We start from the raw sequence: 23769 nt of genomic DNA, 5'->3' as shown, positions 1-23769 counted from the left end.
CATAAGCTGAGGAGGGTTTTAGAAAGTATCCCATATTTGTTTTGAAAACCAAAATGATATATTGTGTTTGCATAGCGCCCTCTCAGTGACCATTGCCGGGCACACAACGGAATTGTGCTACTTCAAGAAGCTACTCGAAGCCCAAGTGACCAAGACGGTCTAAGATGTGATGGCCATAGCCACCCTTACACTGCAGTTTCAGTGAATCGTAAAAATTCCAAATCGACTGAGGGAAAGTGAAGAACACACCCTATAATACACTGCTAAGCGGTTGTCCAAAAAGTCTCCGAGTGATGTGCAACGATTCTTTTGACTATGAAGTGCAATGATACGCTATCTCTTCTTGGTGAGAGGTTAATATGGAGTGACAAAAATGTGACGGCAAGCCTGATGAGAAATCCCATATAGTATTTCACGCTCTGAAAATATTTTAGCTTGTAAAATTACCCACAAAAACCATCTAGGTATTCTGAATAGAAGCTCACAGACTGCCATGCATGAGTACACTTGAACAAGGGTTACGTTTTATTGGTTGGATTGGCGGCGGCAGCTATTCAGGGTAGGTGTAGGCAGCACAACAACGGCGGGCAAACGTCATACGTTTACTACCATATTTAACATGTAGAAATCACTTCATCTCATGGAAATGGGTCAAACAACAAGTGCAGTTACCTGCTTTGGGCCGTTTATTTTTCTAACCAATTTTCGTTAACTTTTATGTCAGAGTAAAGCTTTTTTTCTTTCGGGAGGAGCTATTATTTAAGTAATTAGTAGCGCGCTTCGAAACCGAAAGATTTTAACTTTTGCTCAAACCTTCCTAATGGAAATTTTGTAACATCTTTTGAAATCGGAATGAAAATCAGGAGTCGCCGTACAAAATTTGGTATTAAGTTAACGAACTACCTAATCGACACTTTAATCTCAAAATGGCCGCCACTCCTATATTAATTCTATGGAGAAACTTTAATTTCAGATTTTCACATACATATGCACATGAAGACGGTGGAAAATTTATTGTTTCTCCGAGCTTCAAAATGAGCCCACTGTCACACAACAGGTAGACCAGAAAAAAATTGACCTCATTTAGTTGTCCTAATATCTGTCCCCCTGGTGTATTCTATCTTTAGTCATGCATAGTCAGCCATACGGTACGTACGATGTACATTGTAAGGAGATCTCAATATTCACTATGTAAGGTGAGGGCTACTTAGCACTTTATCCTGGATAAAACTAAACGGGGCCTACATTCTACAAAAAATAAAAATACCGCCAGACATCTTGTATTCTGGATTGAAAAAAAAATTTTGACAGCAAATGTTGATATCGTTTAGCAAAATAAAATAGAAACACTATATGAAGACTAGGTATTGTCAGCCATCCTTCTTACTACGGAGTAAAGACATAAAACTGTGGAAATTCTGTCACAAAGGTAGTGACTCAATAGAGGACCGTCTCGTGAACTTTTCCATCATTTGATGGTTGCAAAGCTCCAAGCTTATTCTCTGATAGATCATATGAATAGATCTTTCGTGGCATAACCATAGCTTGTATTTTCCCACAGGGATGTATTTGCAGAATTATGGGTCAAATTACCATGCAGCATCAAAATATCAAACTAGAGACTTTCAAGTCGAGTGATTTAGCAAATTCTACCACCCAAGGCATATTGGCATATTCTGATTAAAAGGGTAGTCACTAACTAACTAAAACTCTTTTTAAGTGACTTTCCCCTATAACGTATCGATTGTCTCACCACTCCTATAGTCTTCCCAAAATTGTCAAGGTTCTAGACGGACTAAAATTTATTTAAGGCTTCTCTTTCGGGGTATTAAGCACTTAATATTTAGAAAAAGCCGAATATAACTCTAGAGATATTGGAAATTTTGGCTTTCCCAAAATCTTATCGTCCATAATATTCCACCCTGTAGTACAACTATATGCCTTCTTGTTCTTTTCCTGGTCGTTGATGGCGCTACACACAGATCTCCCTTTGAGTTACTAGTAATTCATGGAACTATACCATATCTACCTGAAGTAATATGGTTTTTTCCGTCCTGTGTTAACCTCTCTTGAAAACACAAAAGTGCATTCGATGAAGGATACAAATTAGAACTCACTTCTCCTTTAATCATCGGCCTCTCAAATACAACTATCTAAGCATTATCAGAGAGCCGTCTCGGTAACGTGTACCCTCATGGCAAGTCCATGATCTCTATATCGAGTTCCCTTCCTGGACGTCACATTGGCCAATAGTCTGTCCCTGTGTCCAATCTGGCCAACTGGTTTTGAAAACTATTTGAAGACTTATACCAGACACATGGCGGGAAATGTAACCGTTGATAATATTCAAAACCCTTATTCTACAAAACAAGTACATGGCCTATTCTTATCCATACATTGTGTGTTTATACGAAGTGTTTAAGTATTTAACCTTGTACATGCGACCCATTGTGAAATATATGAAATATTAATTTGTCAAGAAAAAAATTCAATTGTTAACAATAACTTTGGATGCTACATATATGCAGGTTATATCGGTAAATTTCAATATTACTTGTCGCACTTCAGCATGATTTGGGGAACTGAACAAACGACTTGTTTACAGACATAAGAAATTGAAATTGTAATCTGATGCGTAAATTTTCTGATGAGACAATCTGGTGCCAACACAGGCCTTTAAGAGAAGAAATAATCTTCAGGAGTTAGTTGTATTTTTCACATTAGAAATGTAAATATAAAGAACCTCTTTAACCGTCTCTTACTGGCTTACTTTAAAGGCACTGTTTACGATCCCTGGGATCGCCTTTGTTCTAGTCTGTAAGAGCATTATGGAGGAGTGGTAGCCTTTTGTTTTCCATTGAAATTGCTATCTGATGGGTAGATTTTCTGATGAGACAATCTGGTGCCAATGTGATGAGAATTCACGATGTGCTTATTAACTCTTAGTATCGTCATATTATGGTAAGTCTGACTGTAGCAACCGTGGCACACTGGACTACATGACATCATATCAACATAACACGACATGCATGACATTACATTTCATAATATAATACAATGCAGCACAAGGTAACAAAACAAAACCCCGTCAACGCGACATGAATACAGGACATACAACATAATTTACCAGCGTTTCTTGTAGACTATAGTGATGACAAGTATGCGTGTTTCATCGCGTTAGACATGGCGTCAGATAGAGATAGTATGACATCATCTAAGTCTATTGTTGTTATTGCTCTCGCGATTACTAAGACAGCTGTTCGTGTCATCTGTCTCTAAAAGAAAAATGTCTCTTTAGACTCATCGCAGACTATCAATATATGAATGCAGCATCTGCAGTACGAACGACGACAATAACAACAAATGTATTATAAAGAGTAAGCAAACCATGACTAATCACGACCCTTGACCTCTTCCATATCCAAACAATATAGGTTACAGCCACACCTCAGAGAACTATAGGGTTGTATGGCCCGGTGAGATGCCTGAACAATGACCAAACGTGGGTGTGCATCGAAAGCTAACGGAGAATTTGTCAACAGGAGGGAATTGCGAAGGGTAAAATCACCAGTGACAACCTGTTCCATTCGCAACAGCGCTGATCGCAAATGACGTCACTGTTCTCTCTCATTAATATGCATAAATAAATATTTGTCCAAATTTTCCGCATAAACGACGAAAATAAAACCTGCGAGTGTTAGAATGGCTATTTAGCGCCACACTTATTCGTATGAATTGATGACTGAGACTACAAGGTGCAACAACAGCCGCGCATAACAACGACAAAATTTGTCCGAATTTCAGCATATTTGTCCGAAAGTCGCGCGCGTGCAGCTATATTTAGTAACAAACGCGATCAATTCGCAATTGAGAATGAAATTTATTTGCCGGAAACCTAAATTTCAATCACCTAAATTGGCTATGAACATTTAAATCAACATTATGGTCACGGACGTATGCCTCCATCTTTGTTCAGGGTTTGCATCGTGTCACACCGACCGGTACCTATTGATGCTGCAATTTCTCTGCTCCCATCAGCTAATAAGTTATGGAATTAGCATAAAATCATGAGGTATACGAAAACTGAACAACAGACATCAAATTGGAGATTGCTCGTGTATGCTTTTCACTTGAAAGTTCGATGGCAGGTCAAAAAGACTTCAGGAAACCCATAAGACCGTGCGTTTGTTTAGATTGATCGAGTAAATTCTGAAAAACAAGCATCCATCAATGAGTTATCTGTTCTAGACTCATTTACATTAGACAGGATGAAGTAAATAAAAGAAGTTAGCAGTGTATGTACACGATACGCGTGTATGCATACCTGCTCTTGTAGAGCTGCGCGCCACCAACGTTGACAGCTAGAATGCTTTCAGCTACAGACTGGTAATTTTTAGGTAGACTTAGACTTAGGGGCCGTAGATAATTAAAACATGTGCACGGTAAACGAAACTAAATGCGTTTGGCCTCAACCTCCCTCCCCGGGCCCCCTCCCCCTAAACGAAAGTTTGGAAGTGCGAAAATTCAACCAAGCCTCATTCTGTATCTGCATCCAACAATCGGTAATTACGTCGCTGTTCAGCGCCAACTCAACAATGACGCAACCAATAGAATACAAGTCATCGTTGATGACACAGTCCCCCACTTGTTAATGGGTGCTTTGATTACAGGTCCTCAGAGAGGATAGAGTCCTCTTCATTAGGTCTGTGATAAAAATACTTTTGAATAAATTCGCTTGATACATGTCTGAGTTGTAGTTCAGGACATGAAAAAATCGTAATAAAATGGCCACATGGTGGCCATATTGGATCGAATCACAAAACAAATCAATGTGCATATGTATGACACAGGTCAATGTCCTTGTACCAACTTTGATTAAAATCGGTTGAAATATGCGTTCGGCGATTGCTCGGAAAACCTGACCTGGACTGCCAAATTTCGAAAACGTATGAAAACGAAGAGACACAAGAAAAAACTGTTGCAAATCGTTTTATTTATTTATTTATTTATTTATTTATTTATTTATTTATTTATTTATTTATTTATTTATTTTTTTGAAAATTCATTGACTTGAACCAAGTCTGAGGTGGATTTTGCAAGGTTATCATAGAAAGAGATGTTTCATAGAAGTTGAAGTTAATTTTACCATCCTTTCTGTTCAGCCTTTCAGTTTGTGGATTTGGTTCAATGATCATGGACGTACATTGCATGGTTGTCATCACTTCGGCAAAATTTGCGATAATCAAAATTGTCTTCAAAGAACGTTTTAATTTTAGCTGTCTAGCTTACAGACTGTCTGTGACTTTAGGCTTAACCATTTGAGCGCCAAAGTCTATTTTTGTCACCTATAGAAAACAACGCAGACATTTTTTTCAGGTTTGAAAATTTTTTCAGATTTTTCCTAAGATTTTGATTAAAAACTGTAGCCTATGAAAAGTGCTGCCCGTTTGGTTTAAAATTATCGAAAGGATTACAGAAAAAAATCATAATAAAGTGGTAACATGTTGCGCAAACATTTTGGCGGAAAATTACACTGTAGCATTCACAGGGTTAAAAGAGAAAACAATTCATATAATTTCGTCTTCCTGTGAATGATGAACGAAGAAATGTTAACTGCAGAGCGACAAATTAAAGTGACACCCGTCTCCGTAAGATCAACTCTTTATTTTTATCTTCTCCACAGTGTGCGATATCCTCAATCCTTGTAAAAGTTGGCAACGGTGTGACAATGGAGGATCGTTGAATGTAGTTTCCCTTTTTCTAATATCATATCCCGAGTATTTGTAACGAGATGCAAAACTAAAAACATGTCGGTGCTTGTGAGGCCGGAGGACAGCGAAGAATGAAAATTATAATTACACTTACATTTCCATACACGAGGTTCAAACCACGACCCAATCGATCAAAGGCTTCATATCATCCAAGTTAATAGACTCTGTTCGTAAAGCAGCTTTTCCCATCAAACCCTAATATGCTAAAAGGGAGCAGCAAATATTCTGCTGTGAAAGTAAAATTACAGTTTCGTAATTGTCATGTTATCATAAGAGTTTACTTACAAATGCCATGGGCACTAAAGACAATTAAAATAACAGCCTCTTTACATCACTTCTGCAAATTGTCTAAAACCAGAGACAAGCCACCATGCAGTGCAATGCTGGTCATGGACTTTGAAAGTTCGACATGCATTATGTCATCAGTCTAAATTGAACTCCTGAACATAAACACTTTTAACGCGCCTACACTTATTTTTTAAGTTCCAGTATCTGAATTATAAGGTTTGTATATATATATGGATTACCTATTACATCATAGCAAGTGGGATGGTCCAGATTCCAACGAGAATGTAATTTTTTGGCATGGTATGATATAAGGTATGCTATAAAAAGGTCCACAATTTTGGTTGACTCTAAGAGTAATGTTGTTGGACCATTCCTTCGGTAGATTGAGGACAGGTTGCCTTGCTAGACAAAGCCGTTCGCACATCAAATAAGGAAATGCAATATTGTGTACTTTACACTGTCACCTACTATACCCTCGCAAACACCACATCGTTGACAGTTTATAAGATTTCTTTGTAAAGTCAAATGACACAATGAATTTTCTTCACGTTTTCTCCTCTTTTCCTTATTATTTGTGCAGACACAAGAACATGTGAGGACGATCCCTGCATCGTGGGCCCAAAAGAGTGTTATAACCGATTGTCATCTTCGGATTCAAATCGCTATGTATGTAAATGCAACTCAGACGATGATGTCTACGATCACGGGAGGGAAACAGCTTACTCTGGGGCACATTGCTCGTCCATACATTGTAAGTATGACGAGTATGGCCTATTAGTTCCGCTTGTTATTTGAAAATTGATAATACGTCAACAGGATGTTCTACTTCGAGTGTGAACCGAAATGGTAAACAGTTAAATGATCAGAGTTATGCAAGACGAGAATTTGTCATATAAAAGTGAGGCTGGCTTGAAGTACGAAGACCGTCGTTTGAACATGTGCGAGAAGTTAGCCTCGCACGACCATTCGCTTGCCATGGTGTCGACTAGCAACATCTATATTTTGCAAAAAGTCAATATCAGGTCAACATACATAAGTTAATCATGCATAATTTAGTTATGTCTCGTTCGAATGAAAAGTAGGACATATTATTTGATCGTATAAGAACCTTTCGCGTTAATTTTCCCTGCAGCCACGTCAGAGTAGACTTCGTATCCTTATGAGTAGACGGTCTCTTCTCATTAATTGGAATGAGTTTATTGATTAATCTATATATTTCTACCGACTGACACAGAGTTTCTTGAAGACGCTCTGATGACTCTACTGTATTTCCCGTGCGACCAAATGTACAAATAATTGGTTATGTAGACTTTATCTTCAAAGATGTGGGAGTAAGGGAATGAACAAAAATAACAGGGGAGGGCCGATGTTTTCCAAATTGACGCTGCGCGAAAAACAGTGACCCTCCCCCTGCGTGTCATAGTCCAGATCAATAATATAATTTCTCATTTGACCACTGGACTTTCAGCGAATACTTTTTAACCTTTACAAATAATCACTTTTATGCAAAGTTTTAAGTAATTTGATGACAAAAGATCACATTTCACAATAAGCAATTCTATCCTGCAGTACAATTGGCTACTCAAAATTAACGGACAGTAGATGTGTTATAGTTTGACTTGTAATTGTAACATAGAGCTGTTAAGAAACATATTACAGCCTATATAAGTCACTATTTAACAACATTTACCCATATATGGACAGATGGAAGCAAGTTTTTGTCGGCGAAAATGTTTTAATTGTTTACCCGTAGGATACCATGAGAAGTTAAGTGATATCTTGGTTGAAATACCAATACCACGTTTTTCTTCACATCTACATTTTCAAACACTAAATTCTGATCAAGCATATTTCTATAAAATGTCAAAAATTTATAAAGCACAGATTTAGTTGGTTTATGTCCGTATTTTTTGAATGAACATTTTCGGTGAAATTCCAAAATCAAATGTCTTGTACAATTAAGCTCTTATGCACTTGCAACCACTCTTCTAATCGAATACATTTGTGTCAACTATTCAACATGTATATATATATGCACAAATAACACTAGTCTTATATTGGAAAAAAATATTCACAGTTTTGTCACAGAGTGGATCCACATTTTCGGTGAAATTCCAAAATCAAATTTCTTATACACATTTGCACTTGTAACCACCCTATTCTAATCAAGTTCAATTATGTCAATTGTACAACATCTATACATGCAAAAATACTGCAAGTTTCATTTTGAAAAAAAGTTATTCACAGTTTTGTATTTGACGCAGTGTATATTGGAACAATATTACCAGTTTCATATTGAATATATAGTGTTCATATTTTTCTTATAGACTACCATGTATGTTGAAACCCCCCCCCCCCCCAAAAAAAAACCACCCCACAACCAGCCCACCCCCTGTCACTTCTGCCACGTCCCTAATTTTCACCCTTCGGCCCTTACCGTTCAGATTATTTGATATTCGTCAAATTCTATTATACATCCAGTCTGCAGAGTTTTTAGGTTCGCCTATGAGGCGGTAAATATAACAAAACACGAACAAACAAACAAACAAACAACAAAACAAAACGCGCTACGTCGGCCCTGGGTCGGTTTGCATGTAGTCTGAAAGCGGGCCCAAATTTGTCTTATCATATCACAATCTTGCACCAAGCCGAGGCGGCCCTTGGCCTGAATGTGAACTCTGTAGTTCTTTCTTGGAAATATCAAATATATATCATCGAAAAAAAAAGAATATACGAATATCTAGATTTTCAAACAGGTCCTTGAGTTCAACACGATGTCACATGTCACGGTTTAAAAGTTAATTATGATTTGTTTACAAATTGAAATTTCGTATTAAAACAGACATTCACACCCGTTAAAAGTACTGCCACTTTGTTGGGCTAATTAATTCTCTCTTGTTCAACGGAGAGTGGCGTTAACATCTACAATCCATATTCTTCTATTGCAGCGGTGAACCATGTACAGCAATGCTATGGCATTGAATGTACAACTGGCTCTTTCCAATCACCGAACTACCCTGAAGAACACCACGACAACGAAGCGGTATTGTATCTTTTATACGTCCCTGGAGCGAAGAGAATCAAGTTCAGGTTTGATGAGCCTTTTTACATCGAGAAGTCTAAGGATGAACTGTACATCGGACCGGGTCTCACTTGTCCGAATGCGGGTTTCCTAAACCCAAACAACGGAACGACTGTCGATGGTGGCAACTACTACTTGATCGAGGGCGACACTGCTCCTCAACATGACATCATCATGGAAGGCGATTCGGTGTTCCTTTACTGGAAAACAGACAGGACACTTACTTTTGATGGATGGAAAATTCAATGGACTGCCGAAGGTACGTGCATATTAACTTTTCCTGTGTTTACATTCGTGCCAACTATTTGTGCTTCGTTTGACTTTCACCCCTGGCCACTTTACTGTTGATTAAGCCCACTTACAGGTATATTGTCACCTGTTCCAATTTTGCCAAAGTTACCGTGGAAAGAGAATTCGAAAATCTAACCAATGACAGATTTAAGAGGGTGGCCGCTTTTTTAAAAAGAGCGCCCTCACATGGGCATTTTGAATAGCAAGGAACGTCCCTTTGACCATATACGGGCATATTTATATTAGAGGTGACTGTCAGACATTCTGATTGTACAACGGCAAAACCAGCTCTATCTGGGGGTTGTAGTTTTTACGTTTCTACTTCCCGTGTTAACGAAAGGATTAGGTTGTCTCTGAATAAAAACAAATATTAAAAATTCAATAACAGCTTCCGTTTATATATCAGATTGATAAAATGACACACTGTTTAACAAATACCGATAAAAATGTTAAAATTACAACGAGAAAGCAAAAGTGATATTAAGGATTTACGCGCCTCGCAATTCGAAGACTTACACTTTTACTCAGATTTTCCTATGTGAAACTTTCGACCATTCCATTTGAAATCTTGAATACGAATCAGGGGAGCACTGTGCAAATGTTTGTACTATGGAAATATATTGCATATATTTGAAATTCAAAATGGCTGCCATCCTTGTGTTATGTCTTTTCAGAAAGTTTTGATTTCTACAAAAATAAGACGGCGAAAACTTTATCTACTCCATGAGCTTCAATATGAGCTCACACAAATCAAAAAGCAAATATAAATTTAGCGTCTGAATATCTGTCCCGGTGACCCGTTCTGCCTTAACCGTCCATTGTTTTATTTGCTCACGTGTTTACACACGTGAGCATATGTCGCAGCGATGTCTGTCTGTCTGTCTGTCTGTCTGTCTGTCTGTCCGTCTGTGTGTCTGTGTGTCTGTCTGTCTGTCTGTCTGTCTGTCTGTTGGTCCGATATCTCAAAAACGGCTTATCAGATCAGAATAAAATCTGGTACATATATTCAGTTAGCAAATGGCAAGAACTGATTAGTTTTTGTGGTGTGGCTTGCATACTTTTTGCTCATTTGCATAATTAATGATTTTAGAAAAAACGGATATACATTAAAAACGACTACACACAATTTGATGAGATTTGCTACAAATGTTGATCACACCAAGATATATCAGCAGTGGGAACCAGTAAGGGGTGACATAAAAGATAAATGCTAATTTGCATATTTAATGAACTTTCCTAACTAGGGATATATGTCTGATTTGACTCGATCAAAATTAACCAAACTTGGTATGTATATTAAAGAAACTGTGATTTAACATTATTGAAAGTCGTTAAGCGTTTTAACTTCAGCAAATTCCTAATTTGCATATTTCATGAACTTTGTTAATTAGGGATATATATTTAAAATGACCGGACCAAAGTTGATGAAACTTGCTACATGTATTGAAGCCACTATGATACAACACTTTTGAAAGTCATTAAGCATTTTTACTTCAGCCAATTCCTAATTTGCAAATTTCATGAACTTTGTTAATTAGGGATATATATTTGAAATGACTGGACCAAAGTTGATGAAACTTGCTACATGTATTGAAGCCACTATGATACAACATTTTTGAAAGTCATTAAGCATTTTACTTCAGCCAATTCTGAATTTGCATATTTAATGAACTTTCCCAATTAGGATATATATCTGAATTAACTTGATTGCAGTTGTTGAAACTTGCTATATACATCAAAGATACTGTGATATGACATTATTGAAAGTCAAAAGACATTTTACTTCAGCCAAAACCTAATTTGAATATTAAATGAATTTTCATAATTAGGGATATTTATCTGAATTGACTTGATCAAAATTGATGAAACTTGCTATGTACATTAAAGACACTATAATACAACATTATTGAAAGTCATTAAGCATTTTCTCTTCAGCCAATTCCTAATTTGCATATTTAATGATCTTTCCTAATTAGAGATATATATCTGAATTGACTTGACCAAAGTTGACAAAATTTGCTACACATATTACAGATACCATGATACAACATTATTGACAATCTTTAAGCATTTTTACTAAAGCCAATTCCTAATTTACATATTTAATGAACTTTGCTTATTAGGGATATATACTGGGATTTACTTGATCAAAGTTGGCAAAACATGCTATGTACATTAATGGTTATACCTGGTTAAAACAATATCGAAAGTCAATTCACATTTTCATGTCAGCTAATTTATAATTTGCATATCTAATGAGCTTTCACAGCTCGGCATATATGGCTTGAAGGACATGGCCAACAGTAATTACACTTGCTATATAAAGTGGTGATACAATAAGAGCAGTCAAATAACTTTAATATTTTTATTTCAGCTAATTACATATTTGTATACTTCATGACCTTTTAGAATTAATCGGCGGTGATTATTGTTCATTATGTTGATCATAATAATTTCAATGAAGTTGCAAACATGTGGCAAAGGTTCAAATTTACACATAACTTCAATATATAATGAAATACGTGAGCATTTACAGTTCGTATCTTATTATTTTTAGAAATCGATCCCTGTCAGAGTGAACCGTGTATGAATCAAGGTACTTGTCAGACGAATGCAGTCACGGGCAGAGATGTAACATACGACGACTACACTTGCATGTGTTTACCATGTTTCTCTGGTAGAACCTGCCAGACATGTAAGTATTCATCCACGTGCCTTCCTCTCGTATGTGTGTCAAGAAAGCCGTAAAACCATAGGGGCCTTGATCTCCGATGATGATGATGATGATGATGATGATGATCATGATCATGGTGATTAAATATTTAAAGAATGCAGAGAAATAAAAATATATATTTTGATTCTGTAAATTTGTTGTTGTTGTTGTTGTTATTATTACTATTGTTATTGTTGTTGATAGTATTTGCTGAAAAGAACAAAGTATGCGCTGCAAAATTCAATACGGCCTAATTATACACATGCGCTACAAATTAATACAGCGTAACTATACACATGCGCTGCAAAATTCAGCTGTATTGAATTTTGCAGGGCATGTGTATAGTTACGCTGTATTAATTTGTAGCATGCTTTGTTCTTTTCTGCAAATACTATCAACAATAACAACAATAACAACAACAACAACAACAACAACAACAAAGTTACTGAGTCCAAATATATTTTTATTTTTCTCCGTTTTTTTAAATATTTAATCATCATCATCATCGGAGATCGAGGCCCCCATGGTAAAACTTACATAGCATATGTGCTGTGCCGTACAGCCACAGGGGTACTGTATGTAATCGAGGGACAATATCATTTTAGTACTGCATGACCCGTCAGAGTCAGAATACACAATGCCATATGTATACACATGCAGATGCATAAATTTTATACGGGTCTAACGTACATTGTACTACATTTTCAAAACCTTGTGTTCTTCGTTTTTGATACCTACAGACACTAGTCCCTGCTTGTCCGGACCCTGCCAAAACGCGGGAACATGCGAGCCCAAGGCTGATGCACCTTGTGAATACACATGTACATGCACCGATTGTTATCTAGGAGAACAATGTGAAAACCGTAAGTCTATGACACGAAATTGTGATTTTCGCATCCTGGTTCAATGCTGATTGCGTGAAACGAAAATATATTGTCATATTTTTATTGATTTGTACTGGGATTCACAATTCAGAATTTTAACAAAATGAGGCTATATCTTTGAATTTCATCCATAAATCATATATCATTTGCTGTGGCCGTTCAGTATTGTAATATCGTCACTGTTCGTAAAAAGAAATATTTAAGCCCTGGCTACAAACTCCCATCGTGGTAATGTTTGAATTTTCGGTAACGTTGTGACGAACTTGTAACTTTCAGTGAACGACCAGGCGTGTTTTCCGAACCCGTGTGCTAATGGAGGTACATGCAGCGTGAGCCCCGCAAGCTGTAGGGTACCCATCTGCGAATGTCTAGGATGTTACACAGGCAGCACGTGTTCGCAGTGTAAGTTTTATTGCATTCGCCTTGGAAGTTTCACTTTTACAAGTTGTTTTAATTATCATCTTTTGCGAAAATTCGTTACCGATGGTACTGCATTATACAAAATTACACCAATATGGACATTGAGAGAGAGAGAGAGAGAGAGAGAGAGAGAGAGAGAGAGAGAGAGAGAGAGAGAGAGAGAGAGAGAGAGAGAGAGAGAGAGAGAGAGAGAGAGAGAACATTAACTTTCCTTGCTGCTATAGTCGCAATGGTGACCATCGGCCCGAGAGGAGTGCAATGCCTGAAACAAATTCATAAAAAGCAGCTTTACACCTTTCAGGAATGTAGGTCACTTGCATTTATTGTTGAAACTTGTTCATTGTTGTTCTGCTCCGTGCCCTTTGATACAGTACAAGATCCGTGCAGTGTCAACCCGTGTTTGAACAGCGGCCAATGCATCGCAATGACCTGTTCAGACTATAGATGCGAATGCCAAGGTTGTTGGACAGGAGAGCGCTGCAGTGTCTGTGAGTACAACACCGTTCTTGCACTCGAGAACCACAACATTTATGTAATTTTAGCTTCCTTGCTTCCATCGGGTTAATCATCAAACGTACGACGCCATGTACAATTTCATCATTTTCTCCGCACATTGCAACTTATGGTTGCGTAGGCTTCGAAATGGAAAGACATACTTCTGCTCACATTTTCCTCAACAGCTCAAGGAAACTTTCAATCGTGCTCTGGCGAAATACCGTTTACATATCAGAAGTCACCGTGCAAAGCTTGGTACTTCAGTTACAAATTACCTCTGATTTACTGATATATGAAATCAAAATAATTTTTGTAAATTATCGGGTGACAGAATGCAGCTAACTACTATGATCGAATCGCATTTTTTATAACCTGTAGCACGTACTGGCTGTTTGTCACTGTTCAGTCAATTTAAATCAACATTGCAAAGTCTGAAAGTCAGTTATCATCGGGTTGTAATCTTTAATTTAGCGCTAAGTGGGATGAGCTCTATCAATAAGTGATGTGCGCGACTCATCGCGAATGCTTTGTATCAGAGTGTCTATTCTAAGATAGTTCTCACCATTGACTTTTTTACCTCATTGTCCACAGTTGGTGATCCCTGTCAGGGCAATCCATGCCAGAATTCAGGATACTGTATCGCAAGTGCTGGCAGCTGCACCGAATATCAGTGCCAGTGCCGTGGTTGTTTCACTGGAGACAATTGTGAGACAGGTGAGGGACCAACTTTCAAAAAAATGGCCTGTCCATATAAACGTGCTACTACTACAAAACTTTCATCTGTTTTAAAGTAGTTTGTTTTGCCTAACATTTCGATCACCACTGTAAATGGAATCACTAAATCATCGAGATAACAGGCCTCTTTACAAACTTTTACTTGTGGCAACAACACAGCGATCTGTCATTCCAAACTGCGTTTGCGACGGGGATTAATTCCGGCCCAAATCTGCATGAAAGTTTCTCATGCGCCCCATTTTAGTTGAGTAAAGGGAATGGGTACTACTTTATACTAAGCTTTTGCACACTTTTACCATTTAAGATGAAAAGCCATTTCATTATTTTATAAGTTTGTCTCACATCTACCCTTCAACGTTACCCTATAATCACACAAATGGTCCATATCATCACATTTCAATCCCGGGAACATGTGCCGACATGACAAAGCATGATGGGAAATTTTAATATGTCCGACTGGAGCCGTGGGTATAAATCGAATGAAAATTCGCGATTCAGTTGAGTAGAACTGAATTTGAACATTCAGAAGACAGATCGGGTGGAATTTACCCTCCCTGACACGTTATTGAACATGCTTGGCTTACCTTGATTAATTCTGTGTCATTGTCACAAGGGAAGAGTGTATTGAATGTGTGCCGGTAGCTCCAGAATGATTGGTACAGGTGGGCTGATGAAAATTGTTATTATTTACTGATGTGTATCATTTCAGCAATGGATCCATGTAGGGATGACCCCTGTATGAATGGTGGCACTTGCACCAATTCAGGGTGTGAAAACAGATTTTGTACTTGCCTAGGCTGCTACACCGGCGAGGACTGTCAGATACGTAAGTGTCTGAGCCAGAGAATTCTTGTGCAAAATCGCCGTTCTCGAAAGAGGCAAAGTGGTGGCCAAAGGTTGGATGGGCGGAAAGGGGGATGGTTAACGGAGCAAGAAGTCACACCAGAGGTGTTACTTATTATGTCATCATGAAAATGTCCATCATTGTGTAATAATTCTATGTCGCACAATCATAAAATATATTTTCACCGAATTCCATATAACACTTTTGATTTTCAAAGGATTGCTGCAATAGTTTGGGTCACAAACAGTTCCAGCCGAAATTCACCGCCAATTAAATTCACTTACTGTCCTTGATGTAAATACGACATGTTCTATGGAAAGGATGAACCGACGTGATGTACGTATGTAATTAAATGGAGGAATACAACTGAAAATCGTCATAAAATATATTTACAAATCGTGTGAAAATTCAGTCTGCCATGAATGCCGCTATTTCGATGCTTCTACACTTGGACATGCATTTCTCTTTGAAACAAACCGTTCATACATGCCTATGCCTATACCTATACATGATTGTGTTCTGTTCTCAGTTCAAGATCCCTGCTCACCTAACACATGCCTGAATGGAGGAACGTGTATAGCACTTGGCTGTACAGCTTCTCAGTGTCAATGTCCAACGTGCTATCTTGGCACCAGCTGCGAAAGACGTAAGTGTTTTAGCAATACGTATACAAAGCGCAAGGTGTGCAAAAAACCTTAAGAACAAAGACCTATAGGATCCACGTTGAGCATGCAAGACAAATTCACTTAAAATCACTTGACTAAGGAATGAAGAATAACATGAGTTTTGACCACTGCGGTGCTGGGTCTAGTAATATTTATTTTGAAGTAGTAAGAACGCTACTTACTTGAAAACGTCAAGTATGATTATCATTTCATCAAATCATAGCATATTTTCTCTCACGGGAAATAGTTCACATTCCCAAATGTCCGTGCACATGCACTCAGGTTAATGCAACGGCCTTTCAACACCTCATCTTCGGTGCGCTTGACAGTATAGGATGGCATCAAAAGTTGTCAAATATAAGTCTAGGTAGAGATTTACCAGGACCATAACAGTAATATGGACAAAATGGTAGGGTATTACGTTAACCTAGGGATGGTTTCCGGTGTCTGGAGTACACAGATACCGTGCTGTTCCTCTTCAAGATATCCCAAAGTGACAGTCATCAGAATTACGCATTTTAATTTCCCCTTTTGTTCGCAGTTCAAGATCCGTGTGCACCGAATCCTTGTCTGAATGGTGGGGTCTGCTTCCAACAGAGTGGTTCCTGTACAGCCTATCAGTGCCAATGCTCCGGCTGTTGGACTGGCACCAACTGTCAAACGGGTAGGCCTAAAGCTCGTAGTGTATAAGTTGCGCCTCTCAATTTAGACGATTAAAAATCCCAAACTTTCAATTCTCATCTAATACACCTAAGTCCAGCTCTCTGCAGTTGGTGGCCCTTTGCATAAAAGGAAACATTAGTGAATTTCACACATTTCCAAGTAAACAGCTAGATCTGAATTAACGACTTGAAATCCGAAATCGCATCAGGTATTCGTAAACTTGAACAAAGATCCGTTTGGAATTACCTTCACGTTTCCATGGAACAGCTGTAGGCGAATTTCAAATACCGTATATACCATTTGTTTGTAATTTTCAACGATATGTTTTTTTTTTCAGTTCAAAATCCTTGCCAACCTAACCCGTGTAGAAACAATGGTGTCTGCAACCAGTTGACGTGCACCACATATCAATGTACATGCTCCGGGTGCTACACTGGAACACAGTGTGAAACCTGTAAGTTCGTTTCGAATTCATTCTAGACGTTGTGCACTTTCTGCATCTTAGCCCATTATGAAGGACCGAACTTCCACGATATCAACACTTGGCATTAATGAAATTCACGGCGGAAATCCAATGTCGATTATATTTTCTAAATATGAAGTATAACTTGTATACAGAAGCACTGCTATCACCAGTAAGTTTTGTTGACTCCCGTTGCTTTTATCTCGTTTAAATACCAGATTCAGTACAAATTCATTTCTGCAACCTTGAAGCTTTCACTGAGACATCGAGTAGAAATCATGAGCTGTGTCATTGCAGCTTCGATTTCTTTATCATGAATGTGCTGAAATATTGATAAAAAACAAGTGGTCTCATCTGGTCTTTTTCCCCGATTACAGTACAGAATCCGTGCAGTCCTACTCCTTGCCAGAATGGAGGTTTCTGCCAGCAGCAGACATGTACCAGCTACACCTGTTTTTGTATTGGCCAATGCTACACGGGAACGAACTGTGAAACATGTATGTCATAATCAGTCATATCTCAAAATCTACACATCGAGTTCTTTTCATGACCACCCCGAACATGTAAACGAAGAAATGAAAATCTCAATTCGAAAACTTGACCTTAGTTGTCCATTACCACAGAAAAGTGTTGTCATTGTCTCAATTAAATCTACGCAAGTGCATGTTTGAGTGGCTAAATTTACAGAAATGTTGCGTAACTGACGATGAAAGTTAGCAATTTACTGTGCACAACCATAGACCTGCGATAAGTCTTTCTCGAGGGCCTAAGGTACAACTCGTGAGAAACCCTGCCGGCATATTCTGACCACTCTACGCTGGAGTTCAAAATAAATAAATAAATAAATAAATAAATAAATAAATAAATAAATAAATAAATAAATAAATAAATAAATAAATAAATAAATAAATAAATAAACGTCACAATTTAAACCAGGTATTTTTTGAATGAGGATCATCTCAGGAGGCACGACAGCTGGTAACAAGTTGGATATGACCCGAATCGAGATGTTAATAGGACTGATAGCATGTTAGTACATTTTTCACCACAATTTGTATGTGTACCAAGCCGGTCGAAATCAGCTGAACACAATTGGTATGCTCCTTACCACCGTCATTAACTTAACATTCACGTTTTTCTTGTGTCCTTCGTTGCTTCCAGTACTGGATCCTTGTTCACCGAACCCTTGTCAAAACGGGGGTAGATGTAGCCCCTCCGGGTGTGAAAATCACTTCTGTTCGTGTGTCAACTGCTATACGGGCTCAAACTGTGAAACCTGTGAGTAAAAATAAACCGTGATTTTTCTCCTGTCCGAAGAGAGTTTCCAAAACCGTTTTTGGGGGTCTTCAGTGAAATTGTGAATTTCATCAACATAAAGGAAACTCAAGGAAAATGGTAACAAGGTGCTATGCATTGACCTCTGGGTTAACATGTGAATTTTGAACCTGCAATACACAAGAAAATTGTAAAGGCACTAAAGGCACTCTACAATGACATCTTGCGTTTTCATTCATCACTGCATGCATGATAGGATTATATATATAATATATATATATATATATATATATATATATATATATATATATATTCATATATATTCATATATATATATATATCTATATGCATTCGATGTAATGTGAAAATAAAATCTAGTATTAGCGCATAAAAGTGCATTTAGTCCAACAGGGATCCAACATTATTAAGGTCCCTCTAAGCTATGACAATGCACCAATGACTTGACTGCAACATTCTCGTAAGCCAGAGATTTTATTTTAGTCCGAATCGATTTACACGTGGGAAAAAATGATGGGTGTTTCCGTTAGCATGCCACAAGGAAATATGGTATTTGGTCGGAAACTTTTAAAAACTTTACGTATATACGGTGCGACAGATAAAAAAACCACAAAATTTTGCAAAATCATGCATGTTTTTTAAAAAATGCGAAAAAGAAACTTTGTGGGAAGGTTTCATAGGGTCGGGTTCGGTTATCGAAAACACACATAATTATTAATATTTGGCCAATGCAACAGTTGGTGATACATTTATGCAGCAGTTGCAGGCTAGTGTTTAATAATGATTTCGGAAAGGAAAATACGAAGCAGAACACTTTGATGACTCATGAGGAAAATGTTGTACGAGTTTGCTATGGATATACTAATGGGGAAAAAATTTCTACCACCATTTTCACGAAAATATAGACTTCAGAAAGTTAAAAGACAAAAGATACATGAATAGACTCTCGTCGTAGGGCAGTTTTCAACGGTCCCAAAATAGATCAGACAGTGTTCTATAGATTCGCAATATACTCAGTCTGTATCCATGATTGATAGAGCAGTCGGGCCCTCCTCCATTCATTTCGACGAAGTATATGTTAGTTTTCGGGTCAGTTTCAATAAACTGCATCAGAACTTACATAGTCGTGCTCTTTTCATGACACTCTTCAACTTGTTAAGAAAAGATATAAGCTTGTGATCTCCGCGAGAGTTTGACCAATTTTTCTTCTTTCCATTTCAGTGCAAGACCCTTGTGCGAACAGTCCTTGCCAGAATGGTGGCGTCTGCAACGCAGAAACGTGTACCACGTATTCTTGTACCTGTTCCGATTCTTGCTGGACTGGCACGAATTGTCAGCTTCGTAAGTATATTGAGTCGGATGTGTGGAAACCCGGGGCGTTTGTTTTTCGAGAGTGAAATTCATAGATTTTAGTGAAATACATTTAGGCCTAAACTGATCTCAAACCCCTTGATCGAAAGTTATTTTTGGTCATATGTTTACAAATAGCGATAACGCTTGTGCATGTGCATTGCCATATAGGCCTACTGTAGTGAGCCTCATTCAAATACGCATACACAAACATAAGAACACTTTGAATAATTGTAAAGATCAGACGACAACATTGAGTTACGGTAGTTTGATTCACCTGCAATGTGGCCTTCTGATATTGATCACCGAAACAGCACAATTTTCTCAGTTTTTTTAATAATTGTTCAAATCAGACTATAAGACTGTTAGGGGAAAAGTGATTCACTTTTAGGCTTATATACCGATAGGAAAGCTGTTTTCCCAACAACAGTTGATCTGTTATCGTAATAAATAAAAGACACGATATGATGTCATGAAAGTTACAGTGGAACGACGGTAAATGCCACACCCCCAAAAAAACCAAGCAAACCAAAATAAAACAACAAAACAAAATAAAACCCAACCAAACAAAAGAATAGTCGTTATACACAACTCAATCGGTTTCACAAGAGTTTTGGATGCCGTAATGTGATGTGCGCTTATTCAAAAACTCGAAAACTTCAGTTCAAACAACTTGGTAGGTCCTTCATGTATAGTATAATAAAGTTGATGACGTCATCCGTGGAAGTCCTGTCCTTTCACATGTCATTGATTGGCGAACGAGTCGCGATAGATTTTCGCAATGTCCAGGTGCCGCCAACCGGTAAATTTCATGAATTTCGTAAAATCGTAGCAAAACATGTTTTGAAGGCTGATATGCCGATTTTTCTTATTTTTGACCTTGACCTAAAATTTGGAGGGGAAAGTAGAGCTGTTCGTAACTGCCCTCCCACTGGCATACACGGAAAATGTGCCCTCCCACTGAATTTTGATGCCCACTGCCCTCCAGTATCTATAGTCTGCCCGCTCCCCACTCCCCACAACATTTCAAGCTCCCCTCTGCCCTCTCCCCACCACTGAAATTTCCCATTGCCAACTAGGTGCCTACTAGGCAACCCAGATCAATGCAAACCGTGCGAGCAGCTAGCAGTACACCTTTAAACATTGCTCCCCTCTAAGTTAGGCGCTAAATCTCCCCTCAAGTTCTATCATAGTCCTATCAACCACGGCGCTTTCCCCTCCCTCTACGTATCTTCCGGTGCCCACTGCTAAAAATTTTCTCCCCGCCCACTGAAAATAGTGAAATTTCTTCCCCGCCCACAGTAAATATCTATTTTTCTCCCCTCCCGCTGATTAGTTTTGAAATTTGCCCGCCCGCGGAAAAACGTCGCACGAACACCTTTTTGCACGAACAGCTTAGTTGGCGGTAAGCCCTGCGTACCCCTTTTGTGGAGGGACCGTGGTACAGGTCTGTGTGTTCCCGGCGTTATACGGCCTCCACGGTGGAGGCCGTATAACGCTGGGAACACACAGACCTGTACGCAGGGCTAAGTTGGCGGCACCTGAATGTCGCATCGCTTGCTAGTGTAGGAATGTACACGATAGACCTCTTGCTTCGACACCCATTGCATGCTTTATACCAGTTGTACTATGTTTCCTCAAGTTGAGCGTTTTCTTGAATATTCATGAGTTACTATAATGTCTTGACCTTTGACTTTTCTTTTGTCCGACAGGCGTAAATCCGTGTGATGCAAACCCATGCCGCAACGGTGGAATCTGTCAACAAGTCGCCGGATCATGTACGCTCTACGAATGCATCTGTTCCAACTGCTGGTCTGGTACAACGTGTAGTGACTGTAAGTACCCGTAAAGCCTTTTCACAAAATAGCACGGTCGGTTGCCAAATTAGATTAGCCTGCGCAGCTGCCCTGATTGGAAATGCTGTGCATGTGAGCAATGGCCATGGACTCCCGGCGTGGAGCACACAGTCGCCGTGGAGGCGTATCACTTATCAGCGCCTGCACCTCCCTGCATGCATAGACAAGTTTCCCTCAGTTCATAAGGTTGTTACATTGTAAATTTATTATGCTCGGTCATGCAGGTAGGAAAGACAATAGACAATAGTATCAATCTCGCTCCTACTCTGCAGTCTATGCCCAATGTGTGCATGACCCTCTTCCTTCAAGTTCATAGCTTCATTTGTCGACGTCAGTTTCTGCTACCATGGAGCTCCTTTTTTTAGCTCCATGCTATGCTACTAGCTGACTTGTGCAATTTTGTTATCGAACCTCCCTATCTACACAGCCTGCGTCTAATTTGGGAACATGTAATAATATTTCAAACGTACGCGTGTTTGATTGAATATTGAATACAGTCGTCGGTCAACACAGCATTGTCAAATCGGAGAAGGCCAGGAGATGGGACACTCTAGTGCACAGCTCATTTGAATCATGCAGTGTTACCTCACAGGGCAGGCTCATTTAGAAATTCAACGTTTCTCGTTTTTTATTCAAGAGAAAGACAAGCTTTTCTCACATTCCTGGCCGCTTGGAGTGTGGGATCGAGGATGTGGGAAAAATCGATCCCAATTCTCAGAAATCGTCCCACTCTCTGCAGTATATATAACACGATCTCTGATTGGATGATAAACATCCTTTCGTTGCACGCGCATAATATTATCCAATGGCACGATGAGTAACACATGGACCGGAACTACAAGTGCTGGTGCAGACGACAGCGTTGTCACGATTTTGGATAAGGGTGTACGTCGTTAGCGACAGACTCACAAAAAACGGTCGAATTTTCCAAATAACTGGGAACACTTGGAACCTATAGCCATTTTTCTTTTCTGTTGGACATCTGGTCCGTAGCAGAAGTTAAATTACATGTATAATTGTAATTTGCCTGGCTAAGCAAAGCAAAGCAAAGCAAAGGGTCCAGTATGGGTGATTGATGGCCATTGTGTTCAAGGCCAGTAACTCTAACTTTTGATTTTTTTCATTATTTTTATTGAGATTGTGACAATTTTCTATTTACAGTGCTCAATCCATGCCAGCCTAACCCTTGCTTGAATGGTGCGTTCTGTAGTCAAGAATCGTGTACTGTTCCCCGATGCACTTGTGTGGGATGTTTCACAGATCAATATTGTCAAACAGGTGAGAAGTTCTCATGGTTTTTGAAAGTATGAGCAATTGGTCTTTCTTGTTTCTCTAGCATGCTGTTTCTGAATTAGTTTTGGCATCACTTCACAAGTGGTATAGCCACAAACTGATGACGTCAAATCGCCCTACACAAAACACAGACGCCTTGTAATATTGCGCAGTTCACGGTTACAGGTTTGTTACTAAATATAGCTGTACGTGCGCGACATCGGACACGCAGCTTGAAATGCGGACAAATTTTATCAATGTTGCATGCGTGGCTGTTTTTGCAGCTTGTAGTCTGAATCATGAATATGTTTTTTTAGTATTCACTGTTACACTAGCAGTCGCCCACTGAGATGTATTTTCGTCGTTCTTGCATGCGTAATTTTCAAAAGCGTAATCTAAAAATGCAGATAAATATTTATTTTTGCATATTAATGAGAGAACAGTGACATAAACTGTGAATGGCCCTATTATGGTATTGTGTATTGTGTACAGCGATTTGACGTCATCAGTTTGTGGCTATACCACTTGTAAAATGGTGCCTTAGTTTTAAATGGTTTATAGTATTAGGTGCAATCACACAATGTGCAACATTGTGTCAACAGAGCCACAATTTTGCTATGTGCCACTGCTCCAAGCTGAGTTGGGTGATAGTGACAGTTATGAATGATTGGCTTGGCAGTCCAA

General features: G+C 38.7%; 1 protein-coding gene across 1 annotated transcript in view; it reads left to right on the top strand.

Moving 5' to 3' along the window:
- Nucleotides 1–23769, top strand: part of LOC139151079 (uncharacterized) — a 270051-nt gene that overhangs the window by 2230 nt on the left and 244052 nt on the right. The window contains exons 2-18 of the mRNA XM_070723612.1: nt 5684–5745; nt 6640–6810; nt 9008–9400; nt 11990–12127; nt 12886–13008; nt 13306–13431; nt 13821–13937; nt 14536–14658; nt 15389–15505; nt 16053–16169; nt 16730–16852; nt 17189–17305; nt 17692–17811; nt 18476–18592; nt 19829–19948; nt 21670–21792; nt 22975–23091. Of these exons, the coding sequence (XP_070579713.1) occupies nt 9316–9400; nt 11990–12127; nt 12886–13008; nt 13306–13431; nt 13821–13937; nt 14536–14658; nt 15389–15505; nt 16053–16169; nt 16730–16852; nt 17189–17305; nt 17692–17811; nt 18476–18592; nt 19829–19948; nt 21670–21792; nt 22975–23091 (1783 nt within the window). The 5' untranslated portion in view covers nt 5684–5745; nt 6640–6810; nt 9008–9315. The remainder of the gene's footprint in view (nt 1–5683; nt 5746–6639; nt 6811–9007; nt 9401–11989; nt 12128–12885; nt 13009–13305; nt 13432–13820; nt 13938–14535; nt 14659–15388; nt 15506–16052; nt 16170–16729; nt 16853–17188; nt 17306–17691; nt 17812–18475; nt 18593–19828; nt 19949–21669; nt 21793–22974; nt 23092–23769) is intronic.

This window comes from Ptychodera flava, chromosome 15 (assembly GCF_041260155.1).
Source record: "Ptychodera flava strain L36383 chromosome 15, AS_Pfla_20210202, whole genome shotgun sequence".
Taxonomy (NCBI): domain Eukaryota; kingdom Metazoa; phylum Hemichordata; class Enteropneusta; family Ptychoderidae; genus Ptychodera; species Ptychodera flava.
Note: the sequence above shows the minus strand (reverse complement) of the source record. Positions and strands in the feature narration are given on the sequence as shown.